Source organism: Trachinotus anak, unplaced genomic scaffold, assembly GCF_046630095.1.
Source record: "Trachinotus anak isolate AG129_WGS33_773 ecotype Australia unplaced genomic scaffold, CSIRO_AGI_Tana_v1 ptg000023l, whole genome shotgun sequence".
In the NCBI taxonomy this organism is placed as follows: Eukaryota; Metazoa; Chordata; class Actinopteri; order Carangiformes; family Carangidae; genus Trachinotus; species Trachinotus anak.
The window spans coordinates 9,470,833-9,497,492 of record NW_027273874.1 but is presented as its reverse complement, the minus strand read 5'-3'; the positions used below and the strand labels follow the sequence as shown (position 1 = coordinate 9,497,492).

Here is a 26,660-nt window from a genome sequence, read left to right as displayed (position 1 = left end):
GAGATGAGACAGGCCAGCAGGGCCAGGGTTAGCTGGTTAGCATGCTAGCCTAAGTGCAAGTAAAAAAAAAATTGTTTTCCAGCTCTGGAAACAGCTTTTGGTGAGTAAAGGAATGAAGTTTTAATGCTGTTCTTGCAATGTTGGTTAGTAAACAGCTGTTAAAGCTGATGTTAGCTATGTAGCAATAGAAAAACTTACATATAGCTCCTTTAAAAAGACCAGTTGCTGCCAAGTGGCTAAATGAGACTTCAGAGGTTGTCGGGACGTTAAACATCAGTCCAACATGAAAACTGATCTACACGCCAGTCCACCTTTACAGGAGAAGCAAGGCGAAAGAGGGGCCCCTGATGGTTCCTGATATTGTCATATTTTGAAATGACAGCTGTGAATCAACCTTTTACAGTGCCCCAAACCCCACAACCCAATAAAGTCATGTGGAGCGGGTGCGGTTCTTCCAGAGTCCCCCAGAGGTTATGATCACCACTGCTTACAAACTGTGTGACAACATAACACCAGCTTGTTACTGCTGCTGGTTGTGTTTAGGCTCCAAACATCATAAAGTGGAGTCATTAGTGAAGATGATTCTGCTGAACCAAACCTGTCAGGATCAGAAACTGCTGCTGATTTTCTCTAATCAACCAAAACACAACAGAGAAATCCTATTGGCTGTTAGTGGAGGGAACCAGGGTGGTGCTAACCACAGCACTCTATGGTACAATCAAAAATTCCTTTCAAAAAAGTAGACTAAAAGTAAAGAAAAGTAGATTCCATGCCACCTCCTCTACTTTCTGCTCCACAGTTTACAGATTCACATGACTGTTGTGTGACCAGCTGACTGAGTGTCAGTGTCCAAAATCTACATTTACTGCTCATCGAACACAGCAAACATTTTCATAAGAAAAAACCAAACACTGCAGCACTGCAGACACAGAGAGGAGCAGGTAACAATAAAACAATCTCTGTCCCTGGGAGAAAAGTGTAACTAATACACAACACACACACACACACACACACACACACACACACACATAATTGGGTTTAGTATCGAGGCTGCTGGCTGTTTCATCAATTTCATTCATTACTCTGACATGATAAAGCACAGAGAGAGAATCCATTTATTCACACTCACACACACACACACACACACACACACAAGACTAAGTGAGTGTGTGTGAGTGTGTGTGAGTGTGAGTGTGAGTGTGAGTGTGTGTGTGTATCTGATGACTGAGTCTGGGGTTATCTAGCTCAGTATCTATCAGACACTGACAGAACAGCGCTGCCACCCTGAGGTGCTTTTGTGTAACTGCGGCTCATAAAGAGGAAGCTCAACCTTCTATAGGTCACATTTTGGCCTTAAATCAAAGGTAATTGAAAGTCAATACAGTTATCAGTGTCTAAATGGTCCAGATGTCCTGCAGCTGTTTGTCAAACAGTCCATTGGAGACGTCTCCCTGAAGAATGAACATGTTTAAACCTTTATTCACGAGGCCCTGCAGGTGCTGTAAAGACAGGGGATGTCAGTGTGAATGTTGCAGCAGGTCTGGACAGGATGCTCATTAACCTTTGACCTTTACAGGTGTGTTCACCTGCTAAATGTCACTGAGAGAGCAAACTGCTTTTGTATTCCCGGCTCTGCAGGTCACTCGCTCAGTGGGGAGACTGAACAGCTGTCATGGTCAGGAGCAAACATCTGGATTTATATCTGGGACTTCAGTCTTTCATTTCAGGTGCGATTATTGTTTGCAGCTGCAGGTTTCTCTTGTTAAAGCCACCGACTGTGATGCACACGCACACAGGTTATAAGTTATCCAGGTGTGAATCATGTTATAATGTTTGCGTGGATTAAGCTGTTTACTTATTCCTGGTGTCTCCTTCCATCCTGACTATTGATTATTGCTTTAATTTACTCCTGCAGGTCCTGCATTCAGAAGATGTGATGGCTGCTGCACGAAAATTCATATGATAATGATGTTAAACCATAGACAGATGTCAGATCACCTGCAGATCATGAACAGGTCAAACACCAGCACAGCAGCTGTGTCCTGTCCATGTGGGAACTTCCTGGTCGCGGTTGGTTTTTCCCGACATCGCCACGCCCACACCCGGGCAGCAGACACAAGAGCAGCGAGGGGAAGGAGGATGTAGGTAAGTCACCGTCATGATTATTATTTTCAGCGTTAATGTACAACTTTACATCTTTATGTGTCTGAACTGAAAGATGATTCCGACTGAAATGACATTAGAAAAAGCGGCTCGGTAAAGATCCACAAATACACAAACGTAACGTATGTATTTCCATATATTTATACAAAATGAGTAGGAAATATATGTCTAGCCCAAACAAGTATGTATGTTTATGTATGTATGCTTATACGTAGGTTATATACATCCACCCCAAAGCCTGTATTTTGAATATATACAAACTTTACTATGCGTATTTCATACATTTTACAAACTTCATATATCATCATATATCCAGAGGATGAATATCCATATGTCTCCTTATAAATGACATATTGACCATAGCAACAATATATTTCTGAATATATATTTATATATATATAAGAAGAAAACAAAACTCAGACAAAGCGAAAGAATTTCCGACGGAATTCCGGGGGGGGGGGGGGGTGAGGCATGATGAGAGTCATGATAAAATGTGAGTAAGACAAAGTGTGCAGTCATTCTGAAACCACACACCACACAGCTGCGGCAAACTATTATATCTCTTCATCTTCAGCCTTGTTTCACACTGTAGAGCAGCAGTGGTGTTTGCACTTGTTTTGCTGAATCAAAAGGTGAAAGATATGAGCTCAAATCCCAAATCAGTATCACTCAATATTTCATCAGTGCTGTGGAGCCAGTTCCCCTAACTGGAGACCGAGCTCATCTGTGTTTCCACTCTGCTTTTTATGTTAGATTTACTCATCTCTGCTGTACACTTCAATCTTACAGCTACAAATGTAAGAAGCTTTATTATTACTTCTTCTGTTGACCTGAAGGAGGCTGCAGTCTGAACCACGACTAATTAAATCAATCAATTATAAAATATTAAGAAATACAGAAAAATCCCAAGGTGATGTTTTAAAATGTGGTTTTCTTCAACCAACGGCTCCAAAAACACACAGACATCCAGTCCAGTGATATATGTTCGACACAGAGAGGGTTCAGGTGCTGAGTGGGAGGTTTTGTGGAACGTGTTTTACACTGAGTTCACAGGTTTCACCAAATGACACCTCTAAGATCTTTCTTTCTCTTTGTTGCTGTAAGTGACAACAACAGTTTCAAATTTCAGCCACATCTTACAGAGGGAAACTACCCACACAGTCTTTATAATAACTGAATGATTTACAGGAAAGGAAAAGAGATTTTGTTTTACAACATATTTAACAAATACCAGGAGATAGAAGAAGAACTTGACAAACAGAATGTGAAAACATGGGAAGTGTGTTTTTTTATTTCAGTGTGGAGACAATCACTCTGAACTGAACTGGTTCTTTCAGAAGAACATAGATTTCCTGTCATCTGGAATTACTGAGTTTAAAAAGGATGCAGTTTTTCCTCACATCCACTCATTTGTTTGCTCATGTCTTTTCCTTTTTATAGGCACACATTCATTTCATCAGAAGCACTGAAGATGAGTGTCCGTGTGGAGGAAGAGGAGGACCGAGCAGAGTCTCTACGAGACCTGGACCATGTGTCTTTGAAGAGTCAACAGTCCATGGGACAACCTATGAGTTTCAATAAACCTGCATCTCCCTCATCCACAGAGTAAGAGCTGCTCACATTTCAACACCACACAGAGAACACCACAGGTAGGAAAGTGTTGTCACTTGTCTTATGTTGAACTGAATTTTTTCAGAGTCCACGTTCAACGTAAGAAGACCCATAAAAACAGAACAAGGACGTGATCAGCATCTGAAACTACAAACTACAAAGTCTTCAGCGAGTTAAAGCCACCTCCAGTAAAAACAGAGGGCAGCTGTTGGGCTTTGTAGCTTTTACTAGAAACTGTGATAAGAGTGGATAAGAAAAAGATAAGATACCATTAACAAGGGCTGTAAAAATAAATGAAAGCAGTAACAAGGAAGGAAGCACATTTCTACCAATAAAAGAAAAAAAAAAGATAAAAACTTATACTTGATTTAAAAAAAAAGCAGCGATTGTTCTTTATTTATTTATTTATTTATTTTTAAATCACTTGGCTTTCAGGGCATCCGCATTAACACTGGCTAAGTTTTTACTTATTATCTGCTACTGTAAAGCTGGTTTCAGATGGTGGTAGACTATATGTCTGTTTGAAGCTGCTGAGGACTTTAGAGCAGATATCAAGTAAAGATATGAATGAACACCATATATACAGCCTTTAACAAAGCATGTCAGATCATGCTTCCTTCATTTCCACAGATGGAGGAAGAGCAGTGGTTGTGGTGCCGAGGAGGAGCTGCTGTGCTGCTTAGTCCATATTCCTGTTAGTTTAAAATGTGGACATGATGTCACCTCTCACCGGCACCGGTCGGTCTCACCAGGAGCTCGTCTTCAGTGTGGGAAAAGATCCAACACAACTCCTGGACTGCAGACAGCTAGTCAGAGCACAGCTGCAGAAGGTAAGAGAAGTCACATGTTAAAGTTATTAAAAGCTCAGTGAGGCCGTGGTAACATTAGAAATGTTGACACGTCCTGTTTAATATTTATCAAACTAACAACATTACTAGCTAACATACTCCCTGAACCTCCCCTCAGTGTATTCAGCAGTTTGTTTTTTTCTTTTTTATTTCACGCTTTGTCATACAATCCAGGAAGTGCAGCAACACAATTACTGGAGACATTAGGGGAGAAGACAAAAGAACTTAACTGACGAGGTGTGACACTGTAGTTTTTCGGTCTGAACCTTGAAGTCCTGGTCTGCACGTTCCTGCTCTTAATAGTACATGATACAAAAGTCTTGAAGTTATTGTACAAATGTATGTTTGCAAGCCACCAATTAAATTTTTTCTTGACAGTGAATGAATGTCTGCAGGAGGTTTTAGATCAACATAAGATCAGTCTGAGGAGCAGATGTGAACGTGTGACTGAAGGAAGTGATGGAACAGGAAGTGAAACCCTCCTCAACAGGATCTACACTGAGCTCTACATCACAGAGGGACAGAGTGAAGAGGTGAATACCCAACATGAGGTGAGGCAGCTGGAGACAGCTTCCAAGATGAAGACCCTCCATGATGCTCCAATCAAGTGCCACGACATCTTTAAAGCCTTACCTGACCAACAGAGACCCATCAGAGTGGTTCTGACCAACGGCGTCGCTGGAGTTGGAAAAACCTTCTCAGTGCAGAAGTTCAGTCTGGACTGGGCAGAGGGCTCGGAGAACCAAGATGTCAGTCTGCTGGTTCTGCTTTCGTTCAGGGAGCTGAACCTGATCAGAGAGCAGCAGTACAGTCTTCTCAGGCTGCTCCATGTTTTCCATCCAACATTACAGAAGGTCACAGCAGAGCAGCTGGCTGTCTGTAAAGTTCTGTTCATCTTGGACGGCCTGGATGAAAGCAGACTTTCACTGGATTTCACCAACAGGGAGGTTGTGTCTGATGTCACACAGACGTCATCAGTCAACCTGCTGCTGACAAACCTCATCCAGGGGAACCTGCTTCCCTCGGCTCTGGTCTGGATCACTTCCAGACCTGCAGCAGCCAATCAGATCCCTCCTACATGTGTTGACAGGGTAACAGAGGTACGAGGCTTCACTGACGCCCAGAAGGAGGAGTACTTCAGGAGGAGATCCAGTGATGAAGAGCTGTCCAACAGAATCATCTCACACATCAAGAAGTCCAGAAGCCTCCACATCATGTGTCAAGTCCCAGTCTTCTGCTGGATCACTGCTACAGTTCTGGAGCACATGTTGACTACAGAGCAGAGAGGAGAGCTGCCCCAGACCCTGACTGACCTGTTCTCACACTTCCTGCTGGTTCAGACAAAGAGGAAGAAGCTCAAGTATGATGAGGGACATGAGGCGAGTCCACAGGAGCTGATGGAGGTTGACAGGGAAGTTCTTCTGAAGCTGGGGAGGCTGGCGTTTGAACATCTGGAGAAAGGAAACATCATGTTCTACCAAGAAGACCTGGAGCAGTGTGGTCTGGATGTCACAGAGGCCTCGGTGTACTCAGGAGTCTGTACTGAGATCTTCAAAAGAGAGAGTGTGATCTTCCAGAAAACAGTCTACTGTTTTGTTCATCTGAGTGTTCAGGAGTTTCTGGCTGCAGTCTACATGTTCCACTGTTACACCAACAAGGATAACAAGACACTGGAGACTTTCCTGGGAACTCCCTGGGGCAGGTATTGTAACTGTGACCCATCGTTAGATATGTTCCTGAGGAAAGCAATAGATCAATCATTAATGAGCAGAAATGGCCACCTGGATCTTTTTGTTCGCTTCCTTCATGGTCTTTCACTGGAGTCAAATCAAAGTATTTTGGGGGGCCTGCTAGGACGGACAGAACGCAGTTCAGAAAGCACCCAGAAATCAATCAAAAACCTAAAGGAGATGAGCAGCTACAACATCTCGCCTGACAGAAGCATCAACCTCTTCCACTGTCTGACGGAGATGAACGACCACTCAGTTCATCAGGAGATCCAAGAGTTCCTGAAGTCAGAGACCAGATCAAAGCAGAGACTCTCTGAGATCCACTGCTCAGCTCTGGCCTACATGCTGCAGATGTCAGAGGAGGTTCTGGATGTACTCGACATGAATGCAAACAGGATATCAGAGGAGGGACGACTTAGGCTGATCCCAGCTGTGAGGAACTGCAGAAAGGCCCAGTAAGTCCAGAGCCTGCATTTAATGAGCCAGAAGTCTCAGAATCACTAGGATTTAAGCTAAAAGTTATAGCATCACCCAAAATCCTTCCACTTAATTGTTCCTATAACCCCTGGGGGTTGGGGTGTGTTTTGAAATGAAGACCTCTTGTTGGTGTGGTGGGTAGGTAAGAGAAGAGCCTATTGTAGAAATCCATCCTGGATGTTATGAAGAAGAGTAAAGAATGCACACAGAACAGACTTGAGCCAAGTTCTGGTCCCTGCAGATCACCTTAATATACTATAGTATTAATTCTATTCAGCTTAACAAGTTAATTATATTCTGGGTAAATAGAAACTGGCATGCTGAGCCTGTGCTTTGGTTCAATAATTAGATTTTCCATTACATCTGCAGACTTACTTACTGTCGACTGACAGAGACTCACTGTGAAGTTGTGGCCTTGGCTCTCAAGTCCAACCCCTCCCATCTGAGAGAGCTGGACCTGAGTGGAAACAACCTGCAGGATCCAGGAGTGAAGCTGCTGTCTGCTGGACTGGAGAGTCCAAACTGTAGACTGGAGACTCTCAGGTCAGACGGCCTAATTTAATTAGTTCTGTCTTTATTATATATAATGTTTACATAAACATGCGCAGGTCCTGGTACACTGTATCAAAGAAAATGGACTTGTTTTAGACCTCAACTTCCAGTGAGTCCCCAGCAATGTTTTCTGGCTGAACAAGGTGTTGCCAGTCCTGTTAGTGACATGTTGGTTCTTCATTCTTCATTCAGGTTAAGTGAGTGCAGGCTGTTTAAGAGCTGCTGTTCTTTCCTGGCCTTGGCTCTGAAATCCACCCCCTCCCATCTGAGAGAGCTAGACCTGAGCAACAACAAGCTGCAGGACTCAGGGCTGAAGCTGCTCTCTGCTGGACTGGAGAGTCCAAACTGTAGACTGGAGATTTTGAGGTGAGCCATCTTGTTTTTAGTTCTCTGTTGATATGAATATTAAAGAGATGTTATGAACAAACTTCAGTCTGTGCTGCTGATTTGGCATTTATTTTACCTTGAACTGTAGCATGGTAATTTTAAGCTAAACATTTGAACATACATACAGGTATAAAAAGCTATACTTCATTATTCATATATTATATTATTATTGCTAAATATTTTTTGATTAAAGATGTAATATTTCTGTATAATGTCATAAAATTGTGGAATATACCTATTATGGTTTCTGAGAGCCCAAAATCATATCTTCAGATATGAAGAAGCAAGACAGAAGCAAATGTTTGCCAATTTTGCTTTAGTCAATTAGTCAAAACAGTTTAACCGTTAACTGATTAATTTTCTTTGGCCGATTGACTAATTGACTAGTCATCACTAATCACCCCTTACTGCAGGAACCATTTGCTGAGCATCTTCTTCACTTTGATTTGATGGTTGAGTTAAAAAACAAAGTAACCATTTTTTTCTTGATGTAGTTTGAAGCACTGCAGCTTGACAGGAAGTAGCTGTATTATTTTGGCCTCAACTCTGAAGTCCCGCCCCTCCCACCTGAAAGAGCTGGATATGAGTTATAACAAGCTGCAGGACTCGGGAGTGTGGCTGCTGTCTGAGGGACTGGGGAATCCAAACTGCAGACTGGAGACTCTGAGGTGAGAAGCATTTCACGGCTCTGTGTTAAAGAAATAATCCAGGTCTGTTGTGTGTAGTTTTAGACAGAAGGATTGACAAGAATGTGTCACAACACAAGTTCTACACTAATCCACCTCTAATCATTTAGCTCAACTTGTGGCTTGACAGTCAAAGCAAACATGGACATACTTAATTGTCAGTTGTATTTTTATGAAAGTCTGTATTTAAAACCTCCAGAGCTCTGGAGAGATTATGAAATGTTGCAGGTTTTCTATAAAATCATCTCTTTTAACTATTGGTTTTGTTCCATGCTCAGACTGAGTTTCTGCAGCTTGACAGAGAGCAGCTGTATCTTTCTGGCCTCAGCTCTGGAGTCAAACCCTTCCCATCTGAGAGAGCTTGACCTGAGTGACAACAAGCTGCAGGACTCAGGGGTGAGCCTGCTGTCTGCAGCACTGGACAGTCCACAGTGTAGGCTGGAGACTCTGAGGTCAGTAGCAAACATGCTGGCTCTGACAAAAATACAGTTTTTCGGGGGTCAAAGGTGAGCCACTGAGCCAGATGCTTGTAGTGTGTTTTCTGTAACCCTGTTGTTGTGCTCCTCCCCAAAGGATGAAATAAACCTGGAATGCAGCTTACAGCTTTGAGAGATGTGAGTATCGACGCTGCAAACATCTTTCTGCAGTGATGCAGAGTTGTGGACTGACACCTGCTAACAGGAAAACCTTAAAGAGCAACTGAACACCTGGTTTTGGCTTGAACACCCCTCTTTGAAAATAAAAAATAAAATCACACTCCTTGTTGTTTTAGATTCAGAGTGACTTACACCTTCTGGGGATATAAAGAAGTAAAAAGCTAATCAGAACTGATTTTGCTCATTTTTAATAGTGCCAATTTGCCAACATGTGTCGAAGCCCTGAGAGGCAAGTGGGAAGAAAAAACAGGCAGACTCTTGTGGCCAAAATGAGTATGACAAAAACAAACACTAAGAAAAATCCTGACAAAAAAAACCCAAACTGCTGCCACCAGTCTCAGTTGTATACCCTCTGTCTATCCATGTTTTAGCAAATTACAGCTCATGCTGTCCTCACTTATAACAGTTCATCATTGTATTTATATCTGTATTTATACGATGTCCCTTCTCTGTTTTAGCTTTTCAGAGGAGAAGCTCCTTCGATGAACTCCTGAAAGTTGAAAAAACTGTGCTCCAAGATTTTCTACAGAATCATAACATTAATCCACTGGACTGAAGAACAATGGACTTTAGAGAAGTGAGGACTGATTCTTGTTGCTTCCTCAAAATTCAGGAGGACACATCAGATCCCTGGGACAACATGTTTGTCTTATATTGATAAATCAAACACTAAAGTTGAATATTTTTTCATAAAATAATGTTTTAATAAATATATATTTTTTTTACCAATAACACAACAACACTGGCACCTTGACTGAGTTTAGAGACCTCTGCTGCTTTTAATAAATGTTGTCTCTTGACGTGTCCTATCATCTGTTGCAGAAATAGTTTGACATCACAGTCGAACTTTAAAACCCATGACTGAAGCAAAATTACAGTTCATCCACAACAACTCCACCAAAAGAGGAGCAGCATTCACATTTATACCTTAGCCACACTGAAATAAAATGGGATTTATGTTACTATTTCAGCAGCAATACTCATGGTCCTTATGATGGGTCCTCCTGTGGGGCCAAGGATCTTGTTTCCTGTAGTTTTAAATCAACCAGAGTTTCCCAACCCCCAGACACCTCATAACATTTGGTCACACGAAATGATATGATTGGGGGAAGAAAAGAAGCCCTCTGGTCATTGGGAGGTTGACCTTTGACCTCTGAATATTTTTAGGATTGTTTAGCACATTGTTGTCTGTCATTCTTCTGCACAGCCCTGCATGTTTGCACCTAAGCCTGTTTATACTCAAGATATTGTACAGATTGGAAACTGGATATTGAACTTGTGTACTATTGCAATAAAACGTAAAAAAGTATTTACTGCTGTATTATTCAGTATATCTGGGCTCAAAAACCTGTTAATCCGACATATTAGACAAGAATGTATTTCTGAGGTATTTATTTCAATAAGTTCTCCCTCAACCAGCTACAACACAACATTCTTCTCATACACTGATATATCAACAATAAATTAATGAAATATCCTTTATATCAATGCAGCAATATCAGAGTCTTTTTTCTGCATAATGAGAATTTTTCAAAATTTTCAAAACTCAAAATGCACCACAACCCCGGTCTAAACAGGACTAAAAGCATTCCTGTTTTTTTTCAAGGTGATTTTTAATTTCTCAATTTTTTTCAAATATTATTTCAGTTCAGTTTCAACTCAACGCTAGGACAAAATGTAAAAGTAGCTTGTAATGGGCATTTTTAATTTTGGTTTGATTTAGTATTTAGTTAAATAGTCAGTAAATAATGTGAGCTGTGCTGCCCCTCTCTGCTACTACATTGACAGTAAAAAGAAAAACAAGACAGCCACTGTGGTTCATCACCATTTTCAATCTTCTGTTTGACTTGTTTCATTCAACAGAACCTGTTTGAATGTTTATCTACACCTTTGAAAAACTGACTCCTCCAGTCAGGGAGGAGTTAACTCAGCTCCTCTTCCTGTGTCTCAGCCTGCTGTGAAACTTGTTCCTACTCGCCCCACAGACATTTCATATCTTCCTGTGGCTGGTTTACGATACTGAAAAGAGGTTTTTAGCTCTTCAGTCGTTTCTGCCTGCAGCTCAGCTCTCATCATGTTTGTTTCCAGACTGCTTTGCAGGTTTGATTTCTGCTGCTCTCGACCCACAAGACTCAGAATCTACACAGTGAGTTTAACATATTTAAAAGGTTTCACTAATTAGGGATGTGTTAAACTTTAATTAGTCCAAAATTTGAGTGTTCTTTAACATGTTCGAGTGTTATGCAGGCTATAGGTTTAAATCTCTTTTAACAGCATTTTAACAAAAACATTTCAACATTTGAGTCTTGTACACAAAAAACTTTGACTATAAACTACTTCTGTTATTTCTACTTATTCTTTTACCACCTCTAATATTGCAACAAATCCTAATATTGCGTCTGTCCACCATAACTACTAGCATTACAACTACTAAAGCTACTACTGCATGGGTTTTACTGCCAGCACTAGTGTTATTCCTACTGCTACTGCTGTGAGGATCAAACCAAAACATGTCAAGACAAGAGGCAAAGTATGTGTGAGTGTGTGTGTGTGTGTGTGTGTGTGTGAGCGAGCGAGAGAGAGAGACTTGTATTTCTATCTTTGTGAGGTACAATATCGGTGTGTAGGTAAGGTTTGGGTAAGGAGTGGATTATGATAATGAGGGTCCTCACATGTACAGAAATACAAATGCGTGTGTGCAGATATTTTGGCATGCAGCTGTGAAACATATGTCTCTCTCTCTCCACACTTCTTTCTGAATGTCTCTCAACCATTCAGCGATTCTCTCTTTCTCTCAGTTCCATTGTTCCTGTAGCCACACCTATATAATACAGGAAATGATTCACACGAGTGTTTCCTTACCTACCAGCTCTGCTGCCTAGGTTAAAAACTCCTGCACTGGACATACACACAAATGCCAGCAGAGAGAAAGATCATTTTGTCTGTTGACTATGAAGTTGCTGGCTCAAAATCCAAGATTGTCAGGGAACATACCAGCGTATAATAATTTATTTTTCTCTCTCAGTCCAGTTCAGTCTGGTCAGCCTGTGGCATTTCCAATTACAGCAGTCGACCTCCAACACACGGTAAACCATCCCTGTCTTTAGATCAACATTCGGGTAAATACACAAGATTAATATGAATCTCATGTCTTTGTGTGAAGGACACAGCTGGGGTCAGGATGTGATTAGCCTAGCTAAACATAAAGACCACACCTGCCAACACCTCTAAAACTCACTAACATATTGTATCTTGGTTGTTTGATTTAGTTTAATGAATAGACTGAAATATAATTGATATGTACATCTCTGTCTCTTTCAGATGTGTCTATTCGTTACAGCTTCGGTCGCCCGGTCCTCTCTGTGCGTCTCCCTGCAGGTCAGCAGTGCCGTTTCACTCTGACACCTATGTTGACCACAGTGGGCGACCTGCTGCGAGACATCACAGCCAAAGACCCTGGAGTGCACACGGCCTCCCTGCTCAATGGAGGTAACATAAGTCAACTACTATACTCGTAAGGACCATGTTTCCCCTAGCCTGTAACACAAACTCTAACTTAAACTTAATCCTAACCTCAAACATTAAAAACAATTCTGAATAGCATTTTGAAGAATTGAGTACTGCATTAACTACAACCACCTTCTAAGAAGTATAATGTCCCCTCTTTCAAAAGTGTCTTCACATTCTAAAATGTCCTAATTTTTAAAATTGTAATCATCTCTTATCATACCATTACTTTCCAAAAAGTCATCACCTCTAAAAGTCCTAATTTTTATTTTTAAATTCAAAAATTGTTGTAACTTTCCAAAAAATAATTTGATTTCCACAAAAAGACACAAGTTATGAAAACAGAAAACTTGACAAAACTTTCCTTTCTTTCCTCAGATGGACAGAGAATCTCCTCGTGCACTTTTATGGAAACTGTTTTAAATAAAGATTTCCAGCTGGTCATCAATGATGTCACACACAATGTCCGCGCACTTGGACAAGGTAAACCCTGTACACTTTAGACTTATTTCTGTTATGTAGAAAGGAAAATACACCCTCACATGTAGCAACTTTTAGCTCTTCTCCAAGAATGACTGCAGCTAAATGCTAACGCTAAACTCCCCACCACCTCTTTCTCTGTGTGTCAGCTTCATCTCATGAACACATGTTGGGTCTGGATGATATGAAGTACATGGTCCACCTGCTTCACTCGGCTCTGACTCTTCCTCAGCAGCAACACATCAAACACTCTGAGCTGCTGATCAGACAAGAGCAGCTCAAACAGCAGCTGATGCCATTAGAGACGGTACCTCACATCAAATACTGCTGCTACTGTACACGAAATACCACCACTGTTACTACTAAATACTCCAACAATAGCATAAAAAACTGGTAATCAAATTAAATTAAAACTAGACTTACCTCCATCTTTACATATTTCTAGTTCTATTGTCATATTCTCCTTGTTGAAAAAAATCTAAGTAAATGCAATGTCCTCTAATGTTATGACAACAGAACCATGTGTGGGACTACATGTTTTGCCTGTGTTGTGGGGACTTAAACGGGTTTACACACATTGTGGGGACTCAACTTCCATTGGGGAGAAAAAGCCAGTCCCCATGAGGTAATCCTTAAAAATCAGTTTAGGTTAGGATAAGGTTAGGTTTATGTCTCCAGGAAATGAATGTGAGCCATATGTAATGTCCTCTGAAGTGATGGAAACATGACTGTTTGTGTACAGGTGAAAATCAAGTTGATGAAGGTAGCAGAGTCTAAAGCATCCATGCTGGGGTGGGTGGGGCTTGCCTACCTGTCACTGCAGGGAGGATTCCTGGGATACCTCACCTGGTAATGAAGAGACACATTCACAAGCCTGAAACTTACAGTTCACTGCACCCAGGCATCCTGTAATAATATGTATGTCTCTGTGTATATATATGTGTGTGTGTCAGGTATGTGTTTGCCTGGGACATCATGGAGCCAATCACCTACTTCATCTCCTTCACCACCAGCATGATCTTCTACGGCTACTACGTCCTTACCAAACAGGTGGAAAAATCTTTTCACATCTTATCTGGACGTCACTTTTTCTAAGTGCTGTTTGAGACTTACAATTTGCTTTGGGTGTGTGTGATTGTGTGTGTGTGTGTGTGTGTGTGTGTGTGTGTAGGATTTAATCGGTCCAAAAGTGAGGGATCGTGAGTTTCTTCACTTCTTTCATAAGAGAGCGTTTCAACAGAAATTTGATGTTCGAAAATACAACGAGCTCAAAGATGAGCTGGCAAAGGTTATGAACACACACACACACACACACACAGTAATTAAGTAATTAAAGAAAAAATGAAGCAATTCAATCGCAGAATTCATGAACTGTGCGTGTTTGAGCAGGTGGAGGATGATCTCCGGAGGTTGAGACGAGCAATTCGGCTGCAGCTGCCGGTGGATCAGGTTCAGCCCAAAAGAACCGCCTGACATTTCTTCATTTCTGAGATTTTTTTTTTTTTTTTGTAATGTAACTTTCATATATTTCTTTGTAGTCATTGTTTCTAAAAATGTTTCCATACATGGCCACCTCACTTTAATAAAGATATATGTCTTTTTTTGCATCTGCACATAATACATTTAAGTCTTTGCCATAGTTGAAAAGATTTGTTAGCTGTAGAAACAGGACCTTTTATTTTGGTTGCAGTACATTTTCCGTGATCAAAGTGCTATTTAATTAATGAATTAAGAGAAACTGGGCTGTTTAAAGTATGAGATTGTTTGAAAATTAATACACTTTTGCTTTTGACACTGCACAATTCAAAGTTTTATTCACAGTGAATAAAAGTGTTCCTCATCACAAAAGCTGTAGCCACTTCTACAAGTGATGAAGTACTGGAAAAGTACAGTTGTGTGTGTGTGTGTATGTGTGTGCGTTCACTTAATCAGGAATTAAACATGGTGATTGCAGGCCAACCTGTGTAAAGTCGGATCCACTCAAAGTAATGAGAAACCTGTAAGAGACACAGACAGAATTAATAAAGCATTGTTTGTGATGTCTGCTCACTGTACATTTTGTTCTCTGACTATGTGTTTGTATTGTTGAACACCTTAATAAAATCTGGATTTAAAGTAAATGTCATAATAATAATAATAAATTCATGTGAATTCACTGTCTGTGTTTTCTGGTTTTCATATTTCACAGTTTACTTAGTGCATTTGAAAATGTTGTGTTTTTTTTTTTATCTTTGACCATAAAGTATGCATCCATATTTCTTTGTTTTTAATCCAATCACTTCTAAATGAACATTTGAAAGTGTTATAAAGGTGAAAATGCAGAGAAAGTAGATAAAATATACAAATATAGAAAAAATAAATAACATTAACAGGAGCATAAATCTTCATTCATATATGAAATCAATGATATTAACTATATTTAACTGTATAATTACAGTACCTGTGTATTATGTATTGTAAGGAATATTACATCACTATGTATATTGAGCATTGGCAATAAAATTCCAGTACATAGTAAACAATTTTTATATATATTTTACTTGTGTATGTGTATCTTCCCTGTGTGTATGGAGTTTTGTCGGTATTTGTGATTTAATTTATATGTTACCTGTGTCCAGTATATAATGTATGTATAATAAATTTTACCTGTGTTTCTGTGTATTTTATCTGTGTATGTATTTATACATGCCCTTTTATTCTATTTGTATGTATCTGTTTTCCCAATTTATATTTTTATACCCGTTTTCCCCAATGTATACTGTATTTTTCCTGTATTTTAATGTGTTTTCAGGTATACTTGTAGTTTCTCTCTCTCTATATATATAGATGTATATATCTATAGATAAATATTGAGTGTTGACTATACTGTATGTATGATTACTGTGTACTGTGTTTATTTGTTATTTGTTATTTTGCGTTTCTTTTTTTCCTATGTATCCTCTGTATTGTGTATATTATATAATATTTTTTGTTTGACGCTGTTTGAAAATACACACAGTATTTATGTGTATGATATTTATCTCTGCATGTATTTTTCCTATGTATATACGTGCACTTATATTTTCTCTTTGTATATATGTGTACCGTATTGTATATATGGACTTTTCTGGTACATATGAATACACGTCTTTCCACATTCATATGTGTTTTTTTTGTGAGTGTATTAATGTTTACTTGTATTTTACCTGTGTATAAACTCCGGGGAATCCTGCCTTACCACACTGCTCTCCCCAGCTGACGATGCCCCACAGGTAGGAAACATCCAATTCATCTTTACAAACCAGAGGACCTCCACTGTCCCCCTGACAAGAGTCCACACTGCCCTGCAGATCACCTGTGCTCACATATATGCCCACACAGTTACACTTGCACAATGCCTGCACAAAGCATTTCAGTTTCAGTGTACTGTATATAGATCACCAACCACGGACACACCCACCTGCACACATCATGCCTGGTTTGAAGCGATGGCCGTAGAATCTCTCACAGTGGTCGATGAGGGATACGTTGGCCCAGAGCAACACCTGAGATGCTTTTCCCTCTGCACATAAATTCCATCACTTAAACATTGAGTTGATAATTTCCAAACAAACTAATCTTATTTTTCAACATTCTAGCTAACTGACAGTCAGACTGATGAAGCGATCCCTGATGTAGTGCATGAAACTTTGTATGCAGGTTTTTTTAAGGATAAAATCAATTTTACCTGCAAACTGTTAAGCATTAAACAAAATAAATTCTGTTCACGAAATGTGACTTTTAGTTTATTTAAAAGCATGAAATATCACAATATAAATATGATAATTTCTGAACAATTAGTAGTCAAAGGCGTAATAAAGTGTAAAAAGTTGCTCATTTGTGTTTTCATCTCATTTTCACTTCACTTTGTATTACATGAGTAATAGTTTTTATAGCAAGGACCTCCATGGTCACATAGAAGCTGGACAGAAATATACAGACCTGCGGTTCTTCCCCATCCAGAGATGCTGCAGGTGTGGTTGGGGTTAAAGAGTTGAGTGGACCAGGGAACACAAACCGCCCTGATGGCTGGGTTGTCCTCAAAACATTTTTTCTTGGATGGAAGTGTCTGCATCTTCACCAGAGCAATGTCATTTTCATAGGAGGTGGCGTTGTACCTGCAGGATTTTAAAATAACCCAATTATTAAAAAATCTTTGCATTCATGTTTACATTCATGTGGAACACTTGCACTAGATAGGGTTATCATACATATAAGGAGATAGATTCATACCTGGGGTGGATGGTAATTTCATCAACAGGAACAATGTCGGTGGTGTCCTGAGCTTTATTCTTTTTCCAGAGAGAAAACTTTATCCTGAATGCAGAGGGGTTGGGTCTGGGAAAGAGACATGGGCAAGAGACTATTACTATCAGTTATTACACAACTGACAGAGAGAGTCAGTCAAACAGCTGTTATTGTTAATGCCACTACAATATGCACCACCACTGCCATTACAATTATCATACTGGTCTGAATAGAAAAAAAGAGGGGTGGTTGTATGATATCAGAAGATTGGATAATTACGTATTCATATATATCATAACATCATATATTGTTTTGAATGGAGGTAGTGCTGGTCTAACACCAGCGTCTGCAAATTATTTTTTCCATAGAAAAATAGTCCAGTGATAATTGTCTGTACATCAAATAATAAATAGCAAAGATGAACTGTTAATAATGAATGGCGTTTTTTAATCTCGCAAAAAAAAAAAAAAAAAAAAAAAAAGCTAAAAAAATATTGGCTGACTATAAATTGTGTCCCACACATAATACACTGAATTTGATGGTAACATATTACTTTTAGAAGACTTTTAAAATTAAATGCAACCAAATCAATTATCAATTATTATTAAAAGACTTTCTCAGTCAAATGCGGCAGCTCTGATGAGGATGCTTTCAGTATGATTTCAAAATCAGTGATGCAGCCTCTACTAATATTTCATACTAATACTCCTATGTCATCATTTACTTCTGCTACTTCAACATTCATCTTACCTGACGCAGTGAGCTGCAGTTATGACCCAACAGCCTCCGATATAAGCTCCTCCACAGTCAATCTTACCATGCTCCTCTACAGCAACCTGCCACTGGATCTGAGTCTGCAAGCAAATGGGAATAAACAGAAACAGTATTCATTTGAAAATGTGACACATGATGATGGTGTAAAATAGGATTTCATTTTAATGTCGAAGATTTAAAGGAATTGAGAAGTTCAAACAGAGCTGTAACTTTCACAGGAATGAAGGGACAAAAAGGGGGAAAAAAATCATTTTATATGGGACAAACGGTAGAGATGGGAAAGATTTCCAAGCTAACAACTGATTGATTGCAGACTTAGTTGTGGGAGTATTGACACACTGTGGATTGACAATATAACACCATATCCATTAAATTCAGAGCATGGGAAAGGAAATCAGCATGTTGAACATGGGACAAAAGCAGACTGCAGCGTATCATCCACTCTGCTGAGAAGGACCTGTACGCCTCAAGGACCCTGAGGCGTGCTGGGAAGATTGTAGCTGACTCCTCCCACCCTGGACACAAACTCTTTGAGACACCCCCCCCTGGCAGGAGACTGCGGTCCTTCAGGACCAAAACCTCTCGCCACAAAAACAGCTATCAGCCTTATCAACAAGGCTAGAGAGCCCCACTGTCACTGATCCCCCCGATCCCCCTGATCCCCCCTGCCCCCCTATAGAACTACTGCTCATTCCCGTTACATGCACAGTGTAAATATCTGTACAGATTATATTTATATATTTTTTACATTGTCTATATTTTTTGCACTACATTCCCCATGTCTTTATCATTATTGCAAATATCCCACATCTTTGTTGTATATTTTTTATCTTAATCTTATTTTAATTTTTAACTTGTAAATTCCACTCTTATTTTACCCTAAATCTATTTATGTTACTGTTTGCACCAACCACAAGCACAAATTCCTTGTATGTGGAAACATACTTGGTAATAAAACTGATTCTGATTCTGATGTGTTTACATCAATGCCAATTGGAGCCAGAACTTATAAATACCCAAGTCTACTGCATTTGTGTCTTTGGACCCAGATGTGAATGCTGATCAAACCCTTTTTCATTGCTGAAGGTTATTTCATCCAGTGTAAAAGGGGCTTAAGATAAAGCAAATTTTGTCTTGGAATGTCAATGCAATGAAATAGAAATGTTACCTAGAGCATTTGACAGTGTTGCGAGTCACTGGGAAATCACAGGAACAGAATATAAACCAGTGGTTCTCAACAATTTTCTGCTGAAGCTGAAAAAACTGGGGCCACGCAAGACTGACAAACTCATGAAATCAGTTAAGGAACCACTGATATCGGGAATGATAATGATAGTGGCGATACACAGAACAGCATCCATGTGTGAATGTACTACTACTGAAAATAGACATTCAGGTATGTTTCTAACTGACCGGTTTTGCTGGCAGTCCTCCCACCACCCTCTTGTTTCGGCTGTGCCTTCCTCGCTCTTTCACTTCATCGTCGTCCGCTATGTCCCTATTGGGAATCCCACACTTTAACAAGGACTCCAGATGGACTCTGTCCGCCTTTATTTCTAGAAACATGTGCACAGAGTTGTTGAAATTCATGAAATTCGTACCTGACAAGATGTGGTCTGACTGCAACACTGCACAAACAAGGACAGTACAAAAGTATGTGGACACACAAACATTTCATCCATATGTACTACGTAAACAGCCATCCATCTATCCATCCATCCATCCAGTCTATGGCCTGCACTTAGAAGCCACTGTCACCCATTCACACACAGAGTCATATAGCGCTACCACACACTGATGATACGACATTGATACAACAACACCACTGGGGTTCAGTATCTTGCCCAAGGACACTTCAACATGTGCATTGGAGGATCCAGGTCTCTGCCCACTGACCTTCCAATTAGTAGATGACCTGCTCATTCATCCATTCAGCTGCCCTACCCAGGAAAGTCATCTCAAACCCTTGTATCCACAACGCCATTCTTTCGGTCACCACACAAAGCTCATGACTGACTGATTGACTGATGAATTGAAAGCTTTGCCTTCCGACTGGATCCCACATCGGGATGACCATTTCTTTGTACACATGTTGAAACAGGAAACCAAACCTGCCCCAAACTATGACCACAAAGTTGTGTGAAAGTAAATTTTTCACATTATTCACATTATTCAAAGGTTATATGAGTCCACGTACCTTTGGTCACAAAGTGTAATACCACTTCTATGCTGAAAGTGTCAGCGCTTAGACTACGTACCTTCTTTGGGAGAGATGTGCTCTGAAATAAAGAGAAAACAAGCTATTGTTACCACCAACATGAACAACAACAGTTTCCTATAAAAGCTTCATATCACTGCTGTGTACATAATCATCATAGCCATACCTAAGGCTGTGGGTAGTTTGTTCTCCTCCTCTTGATCTGTGGAAAATTCAAAATATTTATCATATATCAGTGGTTCTCAACCTTTTCCAACTCATGGTTCACTTGAAATTCTCAAAAATGTTGGCAAATCAGTGCAATGTAATCAGTTTTTGAATGTTTTCAATGTTTTTAAAGGGAATTTCATTTTAAAACATTGAAATATCTATATATTTATTCATATATTTATATACATTGGAATATTCCAATGTTATATTCCAGTGGCATGCAGTGATTTCTACAGATAGGCAAGCGGAAGCTGCAACCCCCTCCCCCACCATAAAACATCTTAAAGCAAAAGATATGGTACCCCGGGACAAAGTCCTATCAAATGGGGGTGTGTGGTCTAATTTGTGGTCCGTGTAGGGGAACCCCTGCTGTAAGACTGCTCAGTATTGATGAGTACTGCACTAACAGCAGGAACAGTACAAAGATCCTTTCAAAAGGCCAGCGTTTCAATAATTTCTAAAATTGAATCAGAGTAAAGGTGGTGTGTGAAAGTCTGTGAATCTCACTTTTGTTCACAGATGTGTATTTGGTTGATTCATCTTCACCATCCAGACAGTCCCTAAGTCCATCGAGGAGTGCTTCTTCATGCACACACACACCCGTCTTGCAGAGGAAACCACCATTCCTGCATTCTGACAGACAAAATAAAAAAAATGGCCAATGGGACCTACATGTTCAGTGAATCCATTTGTGTGTGTGCGTGTTTGTGTGTGTGTGTGTGTGTTTGTCTGGTTTACTTTTGCAGCACATTTCATCGCTGCGGTCGCCACAGTCGTCAACTCCGTCACATGTCTGGTTCACAGACACACACTTTCCGTTTGCACATAGGAAATTGAACCCACAGTCCTCCTCTGAAACACATGGGCACAAATTGTCTAAATACTGGAGAAGTACAACAAATGACAGTACAAGAGATGACTTCTCAAACTGATTATAGCAGATGACTTTATGTGCCTTTTTGGCCCTGGAGGGCCAGTCCAAGAAAACTCCAGTTTCAGACATATGGTGGCTCATGAGGACATATTATGATACATAGAACATGACTGTCACAGGCATCCTTGTTGCCAGCTGAGCCTGGTAGATCAAAGATGAGTACCAGTGTTGATCAATGACTCAGATCTTAGCCAGGTTGGTCCCAGATATACTCGTTTGAAGCACTCAGGCCAGCTTTGGGTCTGTGTCGGTCTGTTGGGATAGCCGGACTGATTCTGGCATCTGTGGCATAACTGTGGCAACAGGTTGACATAGGCGTCTGTTGGGTCAAGACATTTTGGCTACTTGAGGAATTGCTGCAGCTTGGTGCTTGATGATGGACTGGTGGCTGGGTGATCTCTCTGGCCTAAGAGAGAGGGTACTGAGTGGGGAGATGTTGGATTATATTCAGCAAGAGTCCAGCAGAACTGGCATTCTGTCCTGGTAGACCAAAATATGTGGTGCAGGATTTCTAGGAACATATGGTTTGAGGATTTTTTTCTGCTTGCCTCTTTGTCAGCAGAGGTTGGTGACGTGAAGACAAAATAGACCTTTCTTGATGATATCCATTCTCCTGGTGGAAATCCTCAACAAAGTACCACCAAGCCAAAAGGGCTGTCACTATGGCAGTTACGGAATCAAAAGGCAGGTTTTGGGAAGGTGAATTATCAAGAAGCTTCAAAGAAATCCTGCACTCACAACTCAGGGTCAGAAGGAAGGACTTTGCCCAGGCTGCTTTCAACCTTAGGCAGGGATATGACATCCAACAGGTCTGCTGTCTGGACTGGAGTTTACTTGTTAATATAACCTACTGAAGAAAAGAGCAGAGTAGAATGAGCACACTCACTTTGAGTCACCGGCGGTTTCTCATAGCAGGTTGCTGTGGCCACCATCCCATTGGCAATGTTAGTCTTGTTGTAGATTACACACTCAGCCAGAGAAGTCTCATAACCTTGGCAGCGGATGCTAACACATCTGTCTGGGAACTGCTTGTGGTGATGGTCGGTTGTCAGGGAAGAGTATGAGATGGAATCAGCGACCGCTGCCCCTCTGCACATAAGACATGTTAGTATAACTGTGCCTCTTTAACAAAATGCAGTTTAGTAGTTGCAGCTATTGGAAGACATATGCAAACATATTTAATTTCTCATGTACTTTTTGACATGTTCTTTACATGCTGGTACAGTATGCGTTAATGCTGTCACTTTGTCAAGTTTGAAATAACTGGCACAAAAATAGTTAATGGTTAACAGAAATAGGCAGGTGAGCCTGTACAGTGAACCTTGCTTCAATCATTTCAGGAGTCTCTGCTAGCTTGCCACTTTAGTGGAAAGCTAGAAGATTAGATGACAACATTTGTTGTTGTTTAAGAGTAAGACAGGCAGCAAACAGCCTTAACTTTGTTGGTAGTTTTACCATCTACAGCAAAGAACCTGCTTAATGAACAATTTGAAATTGCAAAATCAAAGGTTCATATTGTCTAAAGGTAGATGTCCATGTGTTTTTTGATTATAAAGCAGGTCTAGGTTCTATATTAATAGTGTGAAAGTATCAAAGCCTCAGTCCACAGAGAAATGCACACACACTCAAACAGTCTGATGGATTCATAGAAATTCATGTAAATTCTGAATTCAAACGGGTCATTGCAGTTAGACCTGTTCGAATGTTGGAATTTCAGACAAGAAGTTAAAGCCTTAATATGCATATTGTACATGTGCATCATGTAAATGTGTCTCCTCTCACAGTGGCTTCGTATTCTCCTTGCAGGCCACGTTAGCAGCTGCCATGTCCCACAGCTCTGAACAAACCAGTAACTCCTCCCCATCTCCGCTCTCGCTGTTAGGGTCGGGAATGAAGGCCTTGACCACTCGTGTGTGTTCGTCTATCGAACCTTTGAACCATTGATCGCTTTCTGTGGTGAAAGAGTGATAACGGTAGCATTAACTATAAGAAGGATTTTAAAATGATAATTAAATGATAATTAAACAAGGTGCTAAGTGTATCTATGAGAGCAAACCGCAATTTTCCCCAAAGTGGGACATTGCAGGTTTCTTGGTCCGACATGAGACAGCCATTGCCTGGAAAACAGATTACCATTGTGTAAAAATATATAAAACATTAAAATTTTCATCTCCAAAACAGATTACATTTACATAAGCTCCGGAAAGGTTTGCACATGCTAAGAAAAATATATATCTATAACAAATTCCTTTCTATAATCAGTTCCATGTGAGAGCAGTCGGTACCCAACACTATAAATTATTTTTACCTGGCAGTAGGAGCGGTAGTTCCTAGAGTTTCGCCCACAAACCGGGGTCATATTCTCAACGGGACACAGATAGGGTGGTTTACAGGAGCACCGTCCTTCAATGCAACGTTCCCATGGAGGACAAAACACCAGGCCACACGACGCACGATTATATCTTATGAAGGTAGACAGACAGATCATAAGGTGCCTTTCAGTCCAGCTGTGGTGCATTTTCAATTTGCATATAAAAACACCTGAGTAGAAAAATGGAAAATTAAAAAAAAAAAAAAATCTAACTATATAGCAAAAAGTTTTCACACCTGTGAGAGGTGGAAAAGTTGGTGTATCAATAAATATAAATGCCACAAAAACTATCACTCTAGCTTTCCCTCAGGGAAAGATGAAAAATGGAAGCAGAGCACAAATACATATATGGTTTCCATTTGACTGGAACTCTATCAGTTACATCATCTTATTGCTCCATCTTATTCTCCTGTGGTATAATGGCTCCTGACTGGAGCATTAGGGCCATCCATTGCTTATCTCGATTAACCAACTCCTAATATCCTATAAAGTGGATTGAAATGTACAAAAATTAGCATTTTCTAAAAATCTGGTTAAAATTTCTATACATCTGGATTTGCCTCAAAAAGTAAACCCAAAGTTCACAAAGTAAACATGATGGGCTATCTTTCTGCCACCAGATGTACAGATTGCTGTAAGTCAACAGCAAACAACTCTTTTTTTCAAATGGACATTTTTGCCAAATTTAATGAAGTTCCATCAAGACATTACTGAGATATTGCATTCTTGAGAATGGGACAGATGGACCCATTCTCATACATACACATATTTGCCTCCAGCACTGGCTGTTGACAGGTAAGAGGCGTGAAAATGTTTTAAAAAAATAATACACAACCACAGAAAAAAGTCCAGCCAGTCCAGAGTGTACCTACCGATTCTCTATGCACTGAGCTGGACCCAAAAACTCATCTTCCTTAGGTGCTTCAGGTTCTGCACAGTTGGCACTGTTGACCTCTGGGATGGGGGCTGCCGTTGTCGTGGGGGCTGAGCCTGGGGTGGTGGCTGGGGATGGGGCTTGCTTTGGGGGATAGTGTGGAAAATGTGGTTTCTGCCGGATCTGCTCGGAACTGGCTGATGCGCTCTCAGAATCCAGTGGACTACGCTGGAGGAGGAATCAAATGACAATATGGTTACAAATCAGTAGAACAGAACAGGACAGAACAGAGCCGGGGTAATAATCATCAAGCTGTACATCATCAGATTATGTAAATTCAGTGATTGTTTCCCACTTATTGCTTTAAGACAGAATAATCAAGTAGACTAAACTAACGTGTTTATCAGTTTGATTGATTGCATTATACAATTTTGAATCAATTCAGACTGTAGAGCACTAAAACCAAGTCACTAGCATGATTTACAAACACTTCAGGCCTGAGTCTGTTAAATCCTCTGCCAAAATCTCAGGTCATTTGCAATTTAGGTCTCATCTTTGAAAAGCAAATCAAGCCATTGGTTAGTTTAATTTATGAGCAGCCCAGCAGGATACTGTATAAAATAATTAAAATAAACTCCACCTATACCAGCTGTAACATTAAAGTGACATTATGAGTATTTATACTTTTGGTATTTAAGTATATTTTGATGCTAGTACATTTTAGACCTTTTTTCCTTTTACTTTTACTTCAATAAACTAATGAATGCATGACTTTTACTTGACCACACTGTAGTAATATTACTTTTACTTAAGTAAAAGGTCTGAGTACTTCTACTTTTATGCTCTGCTATGAAATAGTACTGTATATGGATGCATTACAACACTATTCTATATACCATTGTGCGGCATGAAGCAGTATTAACAGAAATACAGAGATAATACAGGGATAAACAAAAATAAAAGCCCCAAAATATTCAGAAAAAGAAAATAATGGAACCTCTTTTACTCACTGTTTCAGAATGAATGATGAGAACAAATAGCAAGAGAAGATTAACTCCAACTGATGTCATCCTGACGAACATGAACAGAATATTTCACAAAAATGTGCTTGTCTGCACGTGCTCAGAAATATTTTCATGGACGCACACACACAAAAAATTATATCATAGTATCTGCAGCTAATAGAAGACACAACTCCAGATACAGACAGAGAAACTAACTGTTATTCTCTCTGTAAGGCAGCTCACAATCTGATATCTCTCCTGTCTGCTGATGTCATCATCAATCAATCATTATCTTGTCTTGTCACTGCGTACACAGCCTGGACTCCATATTGATTCAGCTGACAGACCATGCACCATAATGTCACATAACGGTAAATGAAGACTCAAATTCCAGCAATCAGACAAATGCAAACATGTGTCAGTCCCAAAGGTCATAGCTTGAACCCAGCATTTGTTTCCTCAAGGGCCTTGAAAAATGTAGGTCTTCACTAAAATCTATTCAGTATGCCAGAGGAAGAAAAACACAGGCTGTGGTGATCTGTGATATTTTTTCAGAAAAGACGCACTGATGTTGTTTTAATAGTTCACGTATAATAATATTGTGATGACAGGTGTTAGGCCTTGTGGATCTTTTGATTATCAGTTCAGTGTAATTGTTCTTTTATACACTTGTCATGATAACAGACTCTCTCCTCTTATATTTGAATCTAATTCTTTTTGAATTTGACTGACAGCATAATAATAATAATAATAATAATTGTTATTATTATTAAGTATCATGAACTACTGTGACAGCACCAGGTTTCAGGGTCCTGGTAATGCACATGCTGGCTTGTGTCACACTGTCATGGTTTATGAGGACGCTTGCATAGAACAGATCTATTGTTGTACTTTTCCTTCTATAATAAGTCA

General features: G+C 40.0%; 3 protein-coding genes across 4 annotated transcripts; 2 read left to right on the top strand and 1 right to left on the bottom strand.

The window, feature by feature from the left end:
- Nucleotides 1-1,457: 1,457 nt before the first annotated feature.
- Nucleotides 1,458-10,419, top strand: LOC139607175 (NLR family CARD domain-containing protein 3-like). Its single transcript, XM_071459854.1, has 11 exons — nt 1,458-1,727; nt 1,916-2,145; nt 3,604-3,768; nt 4,405-4,604; nt 5,001-6,807; nt 7,199-7,372; nt 7,574-7,747; nt 8,263-8,436; nt 8,733-8,906; nt 9,028-9,068; nt 9,569-10,419. The coding sequence occupies exons 3-10, from the start codon at nt 3,635-3,637 to the stop codon at nt 9,035-9,037; spliced, it is 2,847 nt and encodes a 948-aa protein (XP_071315955.1). The 5' UTR covers nt 1,458-1,727; nt 1,916-2,145; nt 3,604-3,634; the 3' UTR covers nt 9,038-9,068; nt 9,569-10,419.
- A 615-nt stretch (nt 10,420-11,034) lies between these two features.
- On the top strand, nt 11,035-15,253 carry LOC139607203 (calcium uniporter protein, mitochondrial-like). Of its 2 annotated transcripts, XM_071459913.1 has the most exons (9): nt 11,035-11,256; nt 12,136-12,196; nt 12,432-12,599; nt 12,996-13,100; nt 13,247-13,404; nt 13,840-13,946; nt 14,051-14,147; nt 14,269-14,385; nt 14,487-15,253. In XM_071459913.1, exons 1-9 carry the CDS (start codon nt 11,185-11,187, stop codon nt 14,568-14,570), a joined length of 969 nt encoding a protein of 322 aa, XP_071316014.1. In that variant the 5' UTR covers nt 11,035-11,184; the 3' UTR covers nt 14,571-15,253. The 2 variants fall into 2 exon arrangements, with proteins under 2 accessions (XP_071316014.1, XP_071316015.1); XM_071459914.1 differs by lacking the exon at nt 14,269-14,385 and having other exon boundaries at nt 11,051-11,256.
- Nucleotides 14,895-25,994, bottom strand: LOC139607186 (complement factor I-like). Its single transcript, XM_071459876.1, has 17 exons — nt 25,755-25,994; nt 24,743-24,972; nt 23,808-23,961; nt 23,556-23,616; nt 23,282-23,450; nt 22,386-22,588; nt 21,304-21,417; nt 21,073-21,198; nt 20,522-20,557; nt 20,396-20,416; nt 19,551-19,693; nt 18,114-18,217; nt 17,349-17,453; nt 17,058-17,233; nt 16,537-16,638; nt 16,283-16,431; nt 14,895-15,094 (listed from the first exon to the last, which is right to left on the bottom strand). The coding sequence occupies exons 1-17, from the start codon at nt 25,824-25,826 to the stop codon at nt 15,026-15,028; spliced, it is 2,034 nt and encodes a 677-aa protein (XP_071315977.1). The 5' UTR covers nt 25,827-25,994; the 3' UTR covers nt 14,895-15,025.
- Between the last annotated feature and the right edge of the window lie 666 nt (nt 25,995-26,660).